Here is a 16,365-nt window from a genome sequence, read left to right as displayed (position 1 = left end):
GCAAGTCTTGATACGAATAATTGCAATTCATGTCAGCATAATATTATTAATAAAATATTTATTAATGAAATAATATAAATGGTATGAATGTCTAAAATAATATTTTACATTGTATTTTAATTAATGTTCCTAATTTTGCTGTCTCCAGCAGTTACCTGAACAAGAAATCCCATCTCCATCGTAACCATCTTTGCAGGAACAGATGAATGAACCAAGAATGTCGATGCAGTCAGCATTTTTATGGCAGTTGTCTGCTTTTGATTCACATTCGTTAACATCTACAAAGGTTAAAATTGTTGAATATACGAAGAAAGTTGGACATATTGAAAGACATATATACACATACGTACGTACGTACGTACATACATACATAGATACATACACACATACATAGATACATACACACATACATAGATACATACACACATACATAGATACATACACTCACATACGCACACACAAGCTTTGAGATAAACATGCACAGAACAAAAATAAGAGAAAACAGTCTTTCATGGCTGCGATTGGCTGTTCAACTTACCACATTATCATCTTTGATAATGGTATGTGGTAAGTTGAACAGCTACTGTGTATATGTGTGTATCATGTGTGTATGTATGTGTGTAGATGTCTTTCGGTATGTCCAGCTGTAGCTATTAATATATTAGAGCGCAGAATCTGTAACTGTGAAGATTTGATCATAGAATCTGCCATTTGCCAGATGACACGCTAAACCTTTAAAGTGAAAGTAAACACATAATTTTAACATTGTTTTATATGATTGGTAATGCATCATTCTATGTTAATTGGCTTTTATTAGTAAGTTACTAGCTTACTCAAATTAGCCATTGACAATGAGCCAGGCTAACGGCAAGTGGCAGGCAAATACATTTATTACATTACCTACCATTGTTTGATAAGCTGATTTTAATACCCGGACATTTCGCTAGTTAACATATATAAATCTCAGTGGTTGTCGCATGTCATCCATATGTTCGGTTATAGCAATAAAACTTTAAAGGACGGAAAGTTCTTATTGCAGTAGATTTGAACTGAGCATTTCTGGGTCTGCAGACAGACGTGCTATCCTATAGACTAAGAAGCTACATTGCTGCACAATAGAATAATTGTGGTCTTACTCATTATACCGATGAAAATACACATGCTTGACACAATTTCAAAAGCACTATTGGTTACAACTACCATGCCTGAAGACATGAATATTGATTGTGTGAGAGATCTTGATGCGTAATGATTACAAGCTGGTTTCACAGCTTTTATTATAGTGAGTTTAGCAATATAAGCAAACTTGAGTTACTAGCTTAAGTTACTCAAATTAGCTCGGTTGTTAAATTTACATTAGCTAATTAGCAATATTTGCTACAAGGCAACTACGTTACCTTCTACCGTTTATAAGCTGTTTTTATTACCCATGCAACATCAGCATTCAGCTGGCACGAGCTTACTTACGCTGTTTTTGGCAGGCGTTGGTTTAAATATTAGCTCGTAACTCACACGCTTGCATCAAATTTAACTTATACCAGGGTTTAATTGCTAATTGATCTATTTGAAAGTGTGTAAGTAGCCCAGTGTCTTTTCATTTGAAGTCAGTACACCATTGGTGTTCATAGCATACACAATAAAACTGCAGATGCTCCAAATACATTGCTTTAGATGTTTCAAGTAGTTCTAGAAGAGATAGGTTGGTTAGAAGTGCCTTTGCCTTCAAGTGCAGGATTACATTTAAGTACGCTATGCCGATAAGACTATGTACTTATCACTTATAAACGATACGCATGATGATTGACATAGTTTTAAGCGACATAGGAAAGCGAAGTTTAGGCACACCTTACTCTTCTAAGCATTAGAACCCCGATTATGTGTTTTAGATTTTAATATTGGGATATCCTAGCGGTCAGATCACCTGAAATTATAACAAAGTCTCAAATGGCAGAAAAAAACTATACTTTCTGATAAAATTGTTTAAAAATTTATAAACTCTCCTGATACTAGCTGATCAGTTAAAGTAATAAGACTATTTTATTGATTGGTATGTATAGAAGGTATGTATAGAGGGTATGTTTAGAGGGTATGTATAGAGGGTATGTATAGGACGTATGTATTAGGGGTATGTATAGGGGGTATATATAGAGGGTATGTATAGAGGGTATGTATAGAGGGTATGTATAGAGGGTATGTATAGAGGGTGTGTATAGAGGGTATATATAGAGGGTGTGTATAGGGGGTATATATAGAGGGTATGTATAGGGGGTATATATAGAGGGTATGTATAGGAGGTATGTATAGAGGGTATGTTGAGAGGGTATGTATAGAGGGTGTGTATAGAGGGTATATATAGAGGGTGTGTATAGGGGGTATATATAGAGGGTGTGTATAGGGGGTATATATAGAGGGTATGTATAGGGGGTATATATAGAGGGTATGTATAGAGGGTATGTTGAGAGGGTATGTATAGAGGGTATGTATAGGACGTATGTATAGGACGTATGTATAAGAGGTATGTATAAGAGGTATGTATAGAGGGTATGTATAAGAGGTATGTATAAGAGGTATGTATAAGAGGTATGTATAGGAGGTATGTATAGAGGGTATGTATAGAGGGTATGTATAGAGGGTATGTATAGAGGGTGTGTATAGAGGGTATGTACAAGGTGTGTATATAGGAGCTATGAATAGGAGGTATGTATAGAGGGTATGTATAGAGGGTATGTATAGAGGGTATGTATAGAGGGTATGTATAGAGGGTGTGTATAGAGGGTATATATAGAGGGTGTGTATAGGGGGTATATATAGAGGGTATGTATAGGGGGTATATATAGAGGGTATGTATAGGAGGTATGTATAGAGGGTATGTTGAGAGGGTATGTATAGAGGGTATGTATAGGACGTATGTATAGGACGTATGTATAAGAGGTATGTATAAGAGGTATGTATAGAGGGTATGTATAAGAGGTATGTATAAGAGGTATGTATAAGAGGTATGTATAGGAGGTATGTATAGAGGGTATGTATAGAGGGTATGTATAGAGGGTATGTATAGAGGGTGTGTATAGAGGGTATGTACAAGGTGTGTATATAGGAGCTATGAATAGGAGGTATGTATAGAGGGTATGTATAGAGGGTATGTATAGAGGGTATGTATAGAGGGTATGTATAGAGGGTGTGTATAGAGGGTATATATAGAGGGTGTGTATAGGGGGTATATATAGAGGGTATGTATAGGAGGTATGTATAGAGGGTATGTTTAGAGGGTATGTATAGAGGGTATGTATAGGACGTATGTATAAGAGGTATGTATAAGAGGTAAGTATAGAGGGTATGTATAAGAGGTATGTATAAGAGGTATGTATAAGAGGTATGTATAGGAGGTATGTATAGAGGGTATGTATAGAGGGTATGTATAGGGGGTATATATAGAGGGTATGTATAGGAGGTATGTATAGAGGGTATGTTGATAGGGTATGTATAGAGGGTATGTATAGGACGTATGTATAAGAGGTATGTATAAGAGGTATGTATAGAGGGTATATATAGAGGGTATGTATAGGGGGTATATATAGAGGGTATGTATAGGAGGTATGTATAGAGGGTATGTTGATAGGGTATGTATAGAGGGTATGTATAGGACGTATGTATAAGAGGTATGTATAAGAGGTATGTATAGAGGGTATGTATAAGAGGTATGTATAAGAGGTATGTATAAGAGGTATGTATAGGAGGTATGTATAGAGGGTATGTATAAAGGGTATGTATAGAGGGTATGTATAGAGGGTGTGTATAGAGGGTATGTACAAGGTGTATATATAGGAGCTATGAATAGGAGGTATATATAGAGGGTATGTATAGAGGGTATGTATAGAGGGTATGTATAGAGGGTATGTATAGAGGGTGTGTATAGGGGGTATATATAGAGGGTATGTATAGGAGGTATGTATAGAGGGTATGTTTAGAGGGTATGTATAGAGGGTATGTATAGGACGTATGTATAAGAAGTATGTATAAGAGGTATGTATAGAGGGTATGTATAAGAGGTATGTATAAGAGGTATGTATAAGAGGTATGTATAGGAGGTATGTATAGAGGGTATGTATAGAGGGTATGTATAGAGGGTATGTATAGAGGGTATGTATAGAGGGTGTGTATAGAGGGTATGTATAGAGGGTATGTATAGAGGGTATGTATAGAGGGTGTGTATAGAAGGTACATATAGAGGGTGTGTATAGGGGGTATATATAGAGGGTATGTATAGGGGGTATATAGAGGGTATGTATAGGAGGTATGTATAGAGGGTATGTTTAGAGGGTATGTATAGAGGGTATGTATAGGACGTATGTATAAGAGGTATGAATAAGAGGTATGTATAGAGGGTATGTATAAGAGGTATGTATAAGAGGTATGTATAAGAGGTATGTATAGGAGGTATGTATAGAGGGTATGTATAGAGGGTATGTATAGAGGGTATGTATAGAGGGTATGTATAGAGGGTATGTATAGAGGGTATGTATAGAGGGTGTGTATAGAGGGTGTGTATAGAGGGTACATATAGAGGGTGTGTATAGGGGGTATATATAGAGGGTATGTATAGGGGGTATATAGAGGGTATGTATAGGAGGTATGTATAGAGGGTATGTTTAGAGGGTGTGTATAAAGGGTATGTACAAGGTGTATATATAGGAGGTATGAATAGGAGGTAGATATAGAGGGTGTGTATAGAGGGTATGTATAGAGGGTATGCATAGAGGGTATGCATAGAGGGTATGTACAAGGTGTATATATAGGAGGTATGAATAGGAGGTATATATAGAGGGTATGTATAGAGGGTATGTATAGAGGGTATGCATAGAGGGTATGTACAAGATGTATGTATAGGAGGTATGTATAGGGGTATGTATAGGAGGTATGTATAGGAGGTATATAAAGGAGGTAAGTATAGTAGGTATGTATAGAAGGTATGTATAGAGGGCATGTTTAGTGGGTATGTATAGAGGGTATGTATAAGAGGTATGTATAGGAGGTATATATAGAGGGTATGTATAGAGAGTATGCATAGAGGGTATGTACAAGGTGTATATATAGGAGGTATGAACAGGAGGTATATATAGGAGGTATGTATAGGAGGTATATATAGGAAGTATGTATAGGGGTATGTTTTAGAAGTATGTATAAGAAGTATGTATAGGAGGTATGTACAGGAGGTATGTATAGGAAGTATGTATATGAAGTATGTATAAGAAGTATATAGTATAGAGGGTGTGTATAGGAGAAATGTATAGGAGGTATATATAGAGGGTATGTATAGAGGGTATGTATAGAGGGTATGTATAGAGGGTATGCATAGAGGGTATGTACAAGGTGTATATATAGGAGGTATGTATAGGAGGTATGTACAGGAGGTATGTATAAGAGGTATGTATAGGAGGTATGTATAGGAAGTATGTATAGGGAGGATGTAAAGGAAGTATGTATAGGAGGTATGTATAGAAGGTATATATAGGAGGTATGTATAGGAGGTTTGTATAGAAGGTATGAATAGGAGGTATATATAGGAGGTATGTATAGGAGGTATGTATAGGAGGTATGTATAATAGGAGGTATGTATAGGAAGTATGTATAAGGGGTATGTATAGGAAGTATGTATAGGAGGTATATATAGGAGGTATATATAGGAGGTATATATAGGAGGTATGTATAGGAAGTATGTATAGGAGGTATATATAGGAGGTATATATAGGAGGTATGTATAGGAGGTATGTATAGGAGGTATGTATAGGAGGTATGTATATGGTGTATGTATAGGAGGTATATATAGGAGATATGTATAGGAGGTATGCATAGGAGGTATGTATAGGAGGTATGTATAGGAGGTATGTATAAGAGGTATGTATAGAGAGCATGTTTAGAGGGTATGTATAGAGGGTATGTTTAGTGGGTATGTATAGAGAGTATGTTTAGTGGGTATGTATAAAGTGTATGCATAGAGAGTACACAGACAACATTTAAATATTATCTAGCAGTCTACAAATGTAAAAGAATTATTGTAGTATTGGCAATGATTGGGTACATGATGGTATGTAATAACTGAGTTGGCAAACTTTATTAACAGAGGCTATGACATGAGTGTAACAGCAAATTTTAAATTGAAATGGCACATTTCACAAATTAGACAAATTGGTAATGATAAAATATATTAATTTGTATAAAAAAAAAATTTAAAAAACTGCAAGTTGAAATTCAATATGAAGGTGATTTTTCGTTGCTAAAACTTGATGGCTACAACTGGACGGATGACAGGCAAACATCAATATTTATAGATATACTAGCTGTGCCACCCGGCGTTGCCCATGTAATAGAAGAGTATTTGGACAGATAATTGATTTGTATTTAACATATTACAACATTTGCCATTCTAACTTTCAAACTACATATCATGAGAAAAGTTTTTTGTCTTATAAACAATGAGAAGTAGTGAGAGTTTTGCTATTAGGCAATTTAATAATGTGAGCAAACGTCTTCTCGTGACGTTATGCTATGACCCACGTCATACGTAAAGCAGTTAGGTATTGCTCTGATATAATGCCTTATATTGGTAGGCTAGCAATTCGACTTCCATAGTCCAGTGGGCTAGGCGTAAGACTTGTGAATGGATTGGACCGAGATCGAATCCTCTTAGGTACGGGATATTTGTTTCAAGATTTTAAGACCTATAGCCGGATTTCCGACGAACGAACACACGACACACGGACTTTGAGAAATATATATATATATATATTAGCTGAGCTACTAGTTGTTCGGGTATTAAAAACTAGCTTGTAAACAGTGAGAGGTAATGAGAGTTGCCTGTCACTCGCTATTAGCAGCTGGCACAATGCCATTGAGTAAGTTTGAGTTTGAGTAAGCTCACTAATAAGAGCTACCACCTCTCATGACGTTACACCATCTTGTGGCTTATCTTAGTAATTTATACATGTACTTTGAGAACACTTACATAACAGGGCTTCTAAAATGACACAAAAGAAGGTTAAATATTGTTAATATTAGCTGATTATTAATCAGATTAAATAAAAGTTGAGCCAGAATTATTCAAGAAGTAGTAATAAAATAATATAATTTGCTATGTTGTTTGACTATTACTTCAGGAAGTAATAGTCAAATAATATAATTTGCCATGTTTCTGTTTTTACCATGAACCTCTAACGATACTGTATTTTTAATAAGAACTGTCTGATGGGAGTACAGAGGTCTGATAGGCTTTACTAAAGTATATAACCTACTATTACAAAAAATCCCGTCTCCTTCAAACCCAGTTTTGCAGGAGCAGTTGAATGAACCAAAAGTGTTGACGCAGTCAGCATTGTTATCGCAGTTGTCTGTCCCTGCATTGCACTCATCAACATCTACAAAGGGTTATGTTGTTGTACAGAGAATACAGTAATATAGGACTATGGTATATATGGTATATATAGGACTACAGAGAATATAGGAATATAGGAATATAGGTTATGTTGAAACCTCCAGTTCTCCAGACGAACACATTACCCACTACAAAGCCCAGTCTAATTGGCAACACTAATTAATAATTGTGCATGCTTATGCAGCCTCTGAAAAATACTAGCATAACTGACCGTAACTTCATGAGGCATCATAATGTCATGCTAGCTTCATGGCTCTTATTATAGTAAAAATTTAGATTAGCTTAAGTTACTAGCTTAAGTTACTCAAAGCTGTTGGGTAGTTAATCGATTGCCCGTACAATGCCGGCATCCAAAGCCGTGGACATACTGTGATTCTACAGTGTGTTTAAAGAGTTGGATGTTGCAGTTCAATGAGTGTAAAGTATAACTATATTAAACTAAAGATATTAAATTAAAGTTGGTGAGAACATTTAAAACATAACCTTGTTCTAGAGTTAGTCTAAGGGTTGGTTTCAGAAGGAGTCATGAGTGGTACCAAAATACATTGCTCCTTCAGCTAGTTCAATAATATAAGTAATGCTATGGTTGACCAAAAAATAGTAAGATCAAAGATGAAACAATTAGATGGCAAGTATTTCAAAATAGAATAAAAAACTCTCCTTGTTTTTTAGATGTCAAATCAGCAAATTATCCCTAACTTGCCAGTCTCTGTATTTGTGTTACAGGTTTCAAAATTCTGCGTAAACTATGCCCAGAATATTCATATTTATCCTTCCATATATATGACCAACATCGTTTGTTATTTCGTGACACCAACATACCACATCCACCGTAATACATTTCAGTTTATGAACTTTCTGCTACAAACTTCAATTCACTATCCTGGCTCCTCCATAATACTATTAAATTATCAACTTTTAAAACACGTTTGTTCAACTCACTCAATAATTCCTGATTTGTCTTTTTCCCTTTTGTGGCACGTAATGAAAACATTACTCTGTTGATGATTACAAAGGTCAATAAAAGGTCAATAAAAGGTCACTAAAAAGTTATACATGTACATATTTAATGCAAACCATCAAAGAGTACTTCTTGCAAGGGTTTCTCATGTTGAATGCAAACTCAGTTACTGTTTTACATGACACAATTTTTCTATACTACAAAGCGAAAATTGCTTAAGTCTAAAAGTTAATACTAGTGATATATTTTTGTGTTTTGAGGGTAAATGCCTATAGTACTGAAGCTAATGTGAATGTCACATTTTAAGCTAACTGGGTGTTATTTGATGGTCCAGTATAGTCAAACCTTTATTTACAGATGCAGTTCATCCAAAGATCTGCTTCAAACATTCCAACCGGGATTGTTCAAGCAAAAATAAAGCATAAATAAATAAATCATTTAAAAAAAAATGCTTCATTTATTGAATATGCTTCATTACCTAAAAATGTTGATTTACTTTTTGATTAATACTCCAGATCATAAACGAATACATTATTTAAAACTACCAATAGTTATATGTAATAAGCTAAACTAAAGGTATTTGTTGTTATTACACCTTGGTAACATGCACGCAAAGTATTGGCTTGGAGCTAGAGCCATGAATGTAGCTGGTGTAACCTGCTTAGACACAGACTAGGTGAAATGCAAACTATTCCAAGTTTTCCTTTTTTATTGTTTTAATCTATTGTTGAGTTTGGTACTAACTTGGCTCCTTTGTATACAATTGTAAACTGTCTCATAAGATCTTAATTGTTGTATGTATATTGTTTATTAATTGGATGTAGACTCATATACAGGCTCCTAGCCTGTGTTCCATGATATAAAGGAATTTAAGCTCAACTGATTATAATTAGTAGTTCCAAATGTATAATGTGATGCTATATTGTTTTACTGAGTTTTACAAGAGACAAAAGAAAGATTAGCTGGCATCTATAGAAATGAAAACTAGATCACCGACCTTCACAGCTAAACCCATCTCCAGCATATCCTTCTTTACAAGCACAACCAAAGTTGGAAGAAGAGCCAGCAGGTACAACACAGTTTGCATACCTAGAGCACCGGTTATTCTCATCTGGGCAGATAACTCCATCTAAACAAGTAGTTAAGCATGAGTGCTGTTTATACCAACTTTCCTAGTTTAGCCATTAACTTTATCTATAACTAGGTAGCGAGCAGATAACTCCTTCTAAATAAGTAGTGAAGCAAATAACTTCATCTAACTAAGTAGTGAGGCAGATAACTCCTTCTAAATAAGTAGTGGATCAGATAACTCCATCTAAATAAGTAGTGAAGCAAATAACTCCATCCAAATAAGTAGTGAAGCAGATAACTCTTTCTAAATAAGTAGTGAAGCAAATAACTTCATCTAAATAAGTAGTGGGCAGATAACTCCTTCTAATTAAATAGTGGAGCAGATAACTCTATCTGAATAAGTAGTGGAGCAGATAACTTCTCCTAAATAAGTAGTGGAGCAGATAACTCCATCTGAATAAGTAGTGGAGCAGATACCTCCATATAAATAACTCCATCGTAGTGATGCATCTAACTAAAGGGCACACATATTGCTATAAAGCAGATGAGAAACTAATAAATTCACATGAACTTCTGATAAAGGCTCACCATTGCAGTAGCTGAAGTCGTCTTCTTTTACTGCATGAGGACAGGTGCAGAGATAACTTCCTATTGTGTCGACACAGCTGGAATTGCGGGCAGGATTGCAGGGCTTTGTTTTGCATTCATCAATATCTAGATTTACATATAAATATGTCAACTATCATTTTATTGAATATACTTATTAATGTGATTGAAAGAGCAGAGAGAGAGGGCTGGAAACCCTTTGTTCATTCATCAGTATAAGGGGATACCTGTTGGTAGATACAATTTTATCATCACATTTTTGTGACATCTATAGCAACATAAAAATATATAAAATAAGAAGCTTATAATTTCACTTGAACTAAATTTGTAAGTTTATACATTTACATTGACAACTTTTACATACTGTAGGTTGATGTGAATAGTAATAGTTGATGTATATGGTTAATGTATGAATGCTGAACAAAAATACAAAACAAGTTATATATTGTTCATAGTAGCTGATTATTAATCATCTTAAATAAAGGTTGAGCCAGAATTATTTTAGAATTTTTCAGGTTTGTGTTTTCACCATGCACCGCTTACATTACTGTATTTTTAACAAGAACTGTCTGATGGAAATACAGAGGTCTGATAGGCTTTGCTAAAGTATATAACTTACTAGTACAGGAAATCCCGTCTCCTTCAAACCCAGTTTTGCAGGAACAGTTGAATAAACCAAAAGTGTTGACGCAGTCAGCATTGTCGTCGCAGTTGTCTGTCCCTGCATCGCACTCATCAACATCTACAAAGGGTTATGTTGTTGTACAGAGAATACAGTAATATAGGCTTTTACTGCTATTTAATTATTGTCATGTCTTCCTGCTTTGTAAGAAAACAATTGATTAAAATTTATATTCTGAAAAATGAGATCATTGGAAAGGACAAGAAATAAAAGATACACAAAAGAAGTAGAAGTAGAAAAGAAAAAAAGGGAGAAAAAAAAAGAATAAGAAAGAAAAAGTATGAAAAACATAGTTTTCACACTTGGAATAAGAAATATACAGCAAGTAATGAATAATAATAATATAAAAGGTATTTTATTTTAAAACTATTAAGAAACATCCAACCAGGAAGACAGCAAAAAGAAACAGATCAAACAGATTTTTTAAAACAAAGAAAAATAACAAAAGGGACCTTAAAAAAGAATAGAATAAAAAGGTGTGACAATGTTAGCTTGAGATCTTGAGATTGCGTAAAACCATGGCAGTTTATTCACCTTCACATCTGTAGCCATCTCCAGTATACCCTTCTTCACAGCTGCATTCAAACTTTAAGGATGATATACTTATAATATTACACGCTGCATATCTAGAACACCGGTTCCGCTCGTCTGGACAGACAACTCCATCTACAATGTAATCAACAAATGCATACAGTAAAATGTTTTTTATTGAATAAAGCATGAAAAAGTCATACAGTTTCATTTAATGTAGTAGTGTGACAAGTTAGCAAGAGATTTTCCCTCAAAGATAACTTTTACTTATATTTCTATATAGCAGACTGGTTTTGATCAAAGTTGTTGAGTTGAAATGAACTTGTGGTAAAAACTTACCATTGCAGTAACTGAAGTCTTCTTTGGTTACTGCATATGGACAGGCACAGTGATAACTTCCTGGGATGTCAATACAAGTAGAGTTGATGTGCTTGCAAGGGTTGTATTCACATTCATGAATATCTGAGGGAAGCGCAAAAGAATATACTGTCAGAACATTACTCAGGTCAAACAGTTAAATACAAACAGACACTTAGTCATATTACATTAGAGAAGATAAGTCATGTGATCATACATATAGTGTATTACACCATCTGCTGTAAAACTCTGAGTTGATTTGTCTGCTGTCTACAATAAACACATTGAAAACTATGAAAAATAACTCTATCCAAGTTAATAGCTTTCATGTCTTTTTTGTGATAATATGGGAGCTAGTCAAGCCCTGATGACTTTTCAAATCCTGTCTTTTAATAAAACTTATCAGCATTGACAGAACTTGCCAATGAATGATGATAACAAAACCTTTAAAAAAAGACAAACACCGAGAATCACATCTGTCAATCTGTCTATCACATCTGTTTGCTTGTTTATGTATCACAGTGCATGCTGTAATGTTTTGCAGCAGTTGTGATGTTCTGTGATACCACAACTTATTATTGATTTTGACTTATTGGTCATCTATCGTTTGAAAACCTGAAAATACCTTTTCCGCGAAAAAACATTTTGTATTTAGTTTTTTTTGTTATTAAGATGTGTCTTACTGTTTCCTAAGACTTTTATTTTCTATTTTAGCAGTCAGGGGAATAGAAATGCTCTCTAAATAAGCAAATAAAATGTCAAGATAAGTTGGCAATCACAGGAATAGAAATGTTCCCTAAATATGCAGATGATCTGTCAAGGTAAGTTGGTAGTCACAGGAATAGAAATGATTCATAAATACACAGATGATCTGTCAAGGTAAGTTGGTAGTCACAGGAATAGAAATGCTCCCTAAATACACAGATGATCTGTCAAGGTAAGTTGGCAAACACAAGAATAGAAATGCTCTGTAAATATGTAGAGGATCTGTCAAGGTAAGTAGGCAGTCACAAGAATAGAAATGCTCCCAAAATACACAGATGATCTGTCAAGGTAAGTTGGTGGTCACAGAAATAGAAATGCTCCCTAAATACACAAATGATCTGTCAAGGTAAGTTGACAGCCACAGGAATAGAAATGCTCCCTAAATATGCAGATGATCTGTCAAGGTAAGTTGGTAGTCACAGGAATAGAAATACTCCCTAAATACACAGGTGATCTGTCAAGGTAAGTTGGTAGTCACAGGAATAGAAATGCTCCCTGAATACACAGATGATCTGTCAAGGCAAGTTGGTAGTCACAGGAATAGAAATGCTCCCCAAATACACAGATGATCTGTCGAGGTAAGTTGGTAGTCACAGAAATAGAAATACTCCCTAAATACACAGATGATCTGTCAAGGTAGGTTGGTAGTCACAGGAATAGAAATGCTCCCTAAATACACAGATGATCTGTCAAGGTAGGTTGGTAGTCATAGGAATAGAAATGCTCCCTAAATACACAAATAATCTGTCAAGGCAAGTTGGTAGTCACAAGAATAGAAATAATCCCTAAATACACAGATGATCTGTCAAGGTAGGTTGGTAGTCACAGGAATAGAAATGCTCCCTAAATACACAGATGATCTGTCAAGGTAAGTTGGTAGTCACAGGAATAGAAATGCTCTGTAAATACACAGATGATTTGTCAAGATCATCTGTGTATGTGTGTAAGTGTACATATGTATATGTGTATGTATGTTTATGTGTGTGTATGTCTACATGTGTGTATGTACGTGCATACGGATGTACGTGTATAAGTGTGTACGTGTGTATTTTTGTATGCTTGTGTATGTGTGCAGTTGTGTATGTGTGTTTGTGTATATATGTTTGGGTATGCGTAGGTGTACATGTGTGTATGGATATATGTGTATGTGATTGTGTAAATGTGTGTACATATGAATGAGTGTATGCGTGTGTGTATGGATGTATAGTTGTGCATGTTAAATGTTATAGTGTTGACTATGGGAAACAATGGTAAAAGATGATCAGTTGAATAAGCAGACGTGTGACACAAAGCAATAATAGGCGAAAAAGGAATTTTAAACATCCGCCAAGCAGTCTAAAGTAATATCTTGATACCAATTATTTGAACTAATGACACTATTTTAGGTTATAGTGCCGTATAGACTGTAAGTATAGAGTGTGAGTATAGAGTGTGAGTATAGAGTGTAAGTATAAGTGTGTGTGTGTGTGTGTGCGCGAGAGAGAGTGTGTGGTTGTGTGCGTGTGCGTGCGTGCGTGAGAGAGTGTGTGAGAGTGTGTGTGTGCGTGCGTGCGTGAGAGAGTGTGTGAGAGAGAGAGTGTGTGGTTGTGTGTGTGCGAGCATGTGTGTTTGTGTGTGTGTGTCGTGCGTGCATGTGTGCGTGTGTGTGTGTGCACGTGCATGTGTGTGTGTGTGTGCGTGCGTGTGCATGCGTGTGTGTGTGCGTGTTCGTGCGTATGGGAGGTATGTATGGGAGGTATGTATGGGAGGTATATATAGAAGATATGTATAGGAGGTATGTATAGGAGGTATGTATAGGATGTATGTATACGAGGTATGTATAGGAGGTATGTATAGGAGGTATGCATAGGAGGTATGTATAGGAGGTATGTATAGGAGGTATGTATAGGAGGTATGTTTAGGAGGTATGTATAGGAAGTATGTATAGGATGTATGTATACGAGGTATGTATAGGAGGTATGTATAGGAGGTATGCATAGGAGGTATGTATAGGAGGTATGTATAGGAGGTATGTATAGGAGGTATATATAGGATGCATGTATAGGAGGTATGTATAAAGGATATGTATAGGAGGTATGCATAGGTTAGCAATTGTTAGCTCAAAAGAAACGCTCTGAGACACTGTTCGCAATTAACTTGCTCAGGATTTGATTACCCTTAGATGGTCTATCATGAAGCATATCCAATGATAACTTTCAACAACTTATTGACAAAGGCGAAGTTATATATAGTTTTTAAACTATTGTACAAGAACTTTAAACTGTTGAATATAAGGAGAGGTAAAGTACCCGTGCAGTTGAATCCATCTCCGGAGTACCCAGACAAACATGAACAGCTGAAAGAGCCATCAGAGTTGACACATTTAGCCTTCTCATCACAGTTGTCTCTCCCATCCACGCATTCATTGATATCTACAAGCACGTGACAGTTTTGGATTAAACAGCCAATAGAAATAGGACAGAAGCAGTTTTAAATATGTCGATATTATATACGCTTGATAAAACTGAAACTGTACAGTGCTCATACTAGCAGCAAATCTTGATACGAATAATTACAATTCATGTCAGCATAATATTATTTATTAAATGTTTATTAAAGAAATAGTATAAATGGTATATCTAAAATAATATTTTACACTGTATTTTATTTAATGTTCCTAATTTTACTGTCTCCAGCAGTTACCTCGACAAGAAATCCCATTTCCATCGTAACCATCTTTGCAGGAACAGGTGAATGAACCAAAGGTGTCGATGCAGTCAGCATGGTGATGGCAGTTGTCTGCTTTTGATTCACATTCATTAACATCTACAAAAGTTCACATTGCTGAATATAAGAAAGCAAAAATCGATGTGGTAAGTTGAACAGCCAATCGCAGCCATGAAAGACTGCTTTCTCCTATTATTGTGGATTGTATGCTTATCTCAAAGTTTATGTGTGCATCTATATATATTTCTCAAAGTTGGTCGGGTGTGTGTATGTGTGTATACGTGTCTAGCCATAGCTATTAAAATCTTAGAATAAAGAATCTGTAAAGCAGAAGATGTGATCCCTATAACTCCCCTTCACCACTCCGACACCTTACTAACTAAACTACAGGAGCTAGATAGATTCGCTGAGTAATATGTCACTATATGGGAGCAAATTGGCTACAGCCTTCGGTCGCGGCCGCAAAGTCATGGCCTAATGTCATGAGGTAGCTCTCATTAGTAAATGTACTCAAATTATCCTTTGGCAATGCGCCAGGTTAATAGCAAGTGGCAGGCAACTCTTATCTTCTCTCATTGTTTACAAGCTGATTTTTAATACCCGAGCAATGCCAGGTAGCACAGTGGGTGTATATGTCCTTCGGTATGTCCGGCTATAGACATTAAAATATTGTAACACATAAGATTTGATCTCAGAGTCTCCCATTTTCCAACCTTTGATTAACCTTTGATTCATAGACTCATTGGGCGATATCAGTGAATATCTGGGTGAAAATACTGCTATGCGTTACACTAGCGGTACTCAAATGAGCAAATGTACTCTGAATACGCTAGCTTACTCAAATTAGCCATTGGCAATGAGCCAGGCTAACGGCAAGTAGCAGGCAAATACACTACATTACCTGCCATTGTTTTATAAGCTGATTTTTATACCCGTGCAACCCCGGACATTTCGCTAATTAACATATATAAATCTCAGCGGTTGTCGCATGTCATCCGTATGTCCAGTTATAGCAATAAAACATTAAAGGATGGAAAGTTCTTATTGCAGTAGATTTGAACTGAGCATTTCCAGGTCTGCAGACAGACGTGCTAATTCAGGTATGAAGTTTAGGCATACCTTATTCTTCTAAGCATTAAAACCACGATTGCCGTATGTGTTTCATATTGTAATCTTAGGATACCTTGGCGGTCAAATCACATGAAACTAACAAAATCTCAAATGGTAAAAAAAGCTATACTTTCTGGTAATATCGTT

At 35.6% G+C, this 16,365-nt stretch overlaps 1 protein-coding gene across 1 annotated transcript in view; it reads right to left on the bottom strand.

Moving 5' to 3' along the window:
* LOC137402519 (mucin-2-like) overlaps positions 1-16,365 on the bottom strand; it is a 65,469-nt gene that overhangs the window by 1,063 nt on the left and 48,041 nt on the right. Inside the window, exons 19-25 of the mRNA XM_068089020.1 lie at positions 15,085-15,207; positions 14,691-14,813; positions 11,620-11,742; positions 10,687-10,809; positions 10,050-10,175; positions 9,388-9,519; positions 156-278 (exon numbers count right to left, since the gene is read on the bottom strand). Coding sequence (XP_067945121.1) covers positions 156-278; positions 9,388-9,519; positions 10,050-10,175; positions 10,687-10,809; positions 11,620-11,742; positions 14,691-14,813; positions 15,085-15,207 — 873 coding nt within the window. The remainder of the gene's footprint in view (positions 1-155; positions 279-9,387; positions 9,520-10,049; positions 10,176-10,686; positions 10,810-11,619; positions 11,743-14,690; positions 14,814-15,084; positions 15,208-16,365) is intronic.

The sequence above is a fragment of the Watersipora subatra genome, chromosome 8 (assembly GCF_963576615.1).
Source record: "Watersipora subatra chromosome 8, tzWatSuba1.1, whole genome shotgun sequence".
NCBI classification, from domain to species: Eukaryota; Metazoa; Bryozoa; class Gymnolaemata; order Cheilostomatida; family Watersiporidae; genus Watersipora; species Watersipora subatra.
Note: the sequence above shows the minus strand (reverse complement) of the source record. Positions and strands in the feature narration are given on the sequence as shown.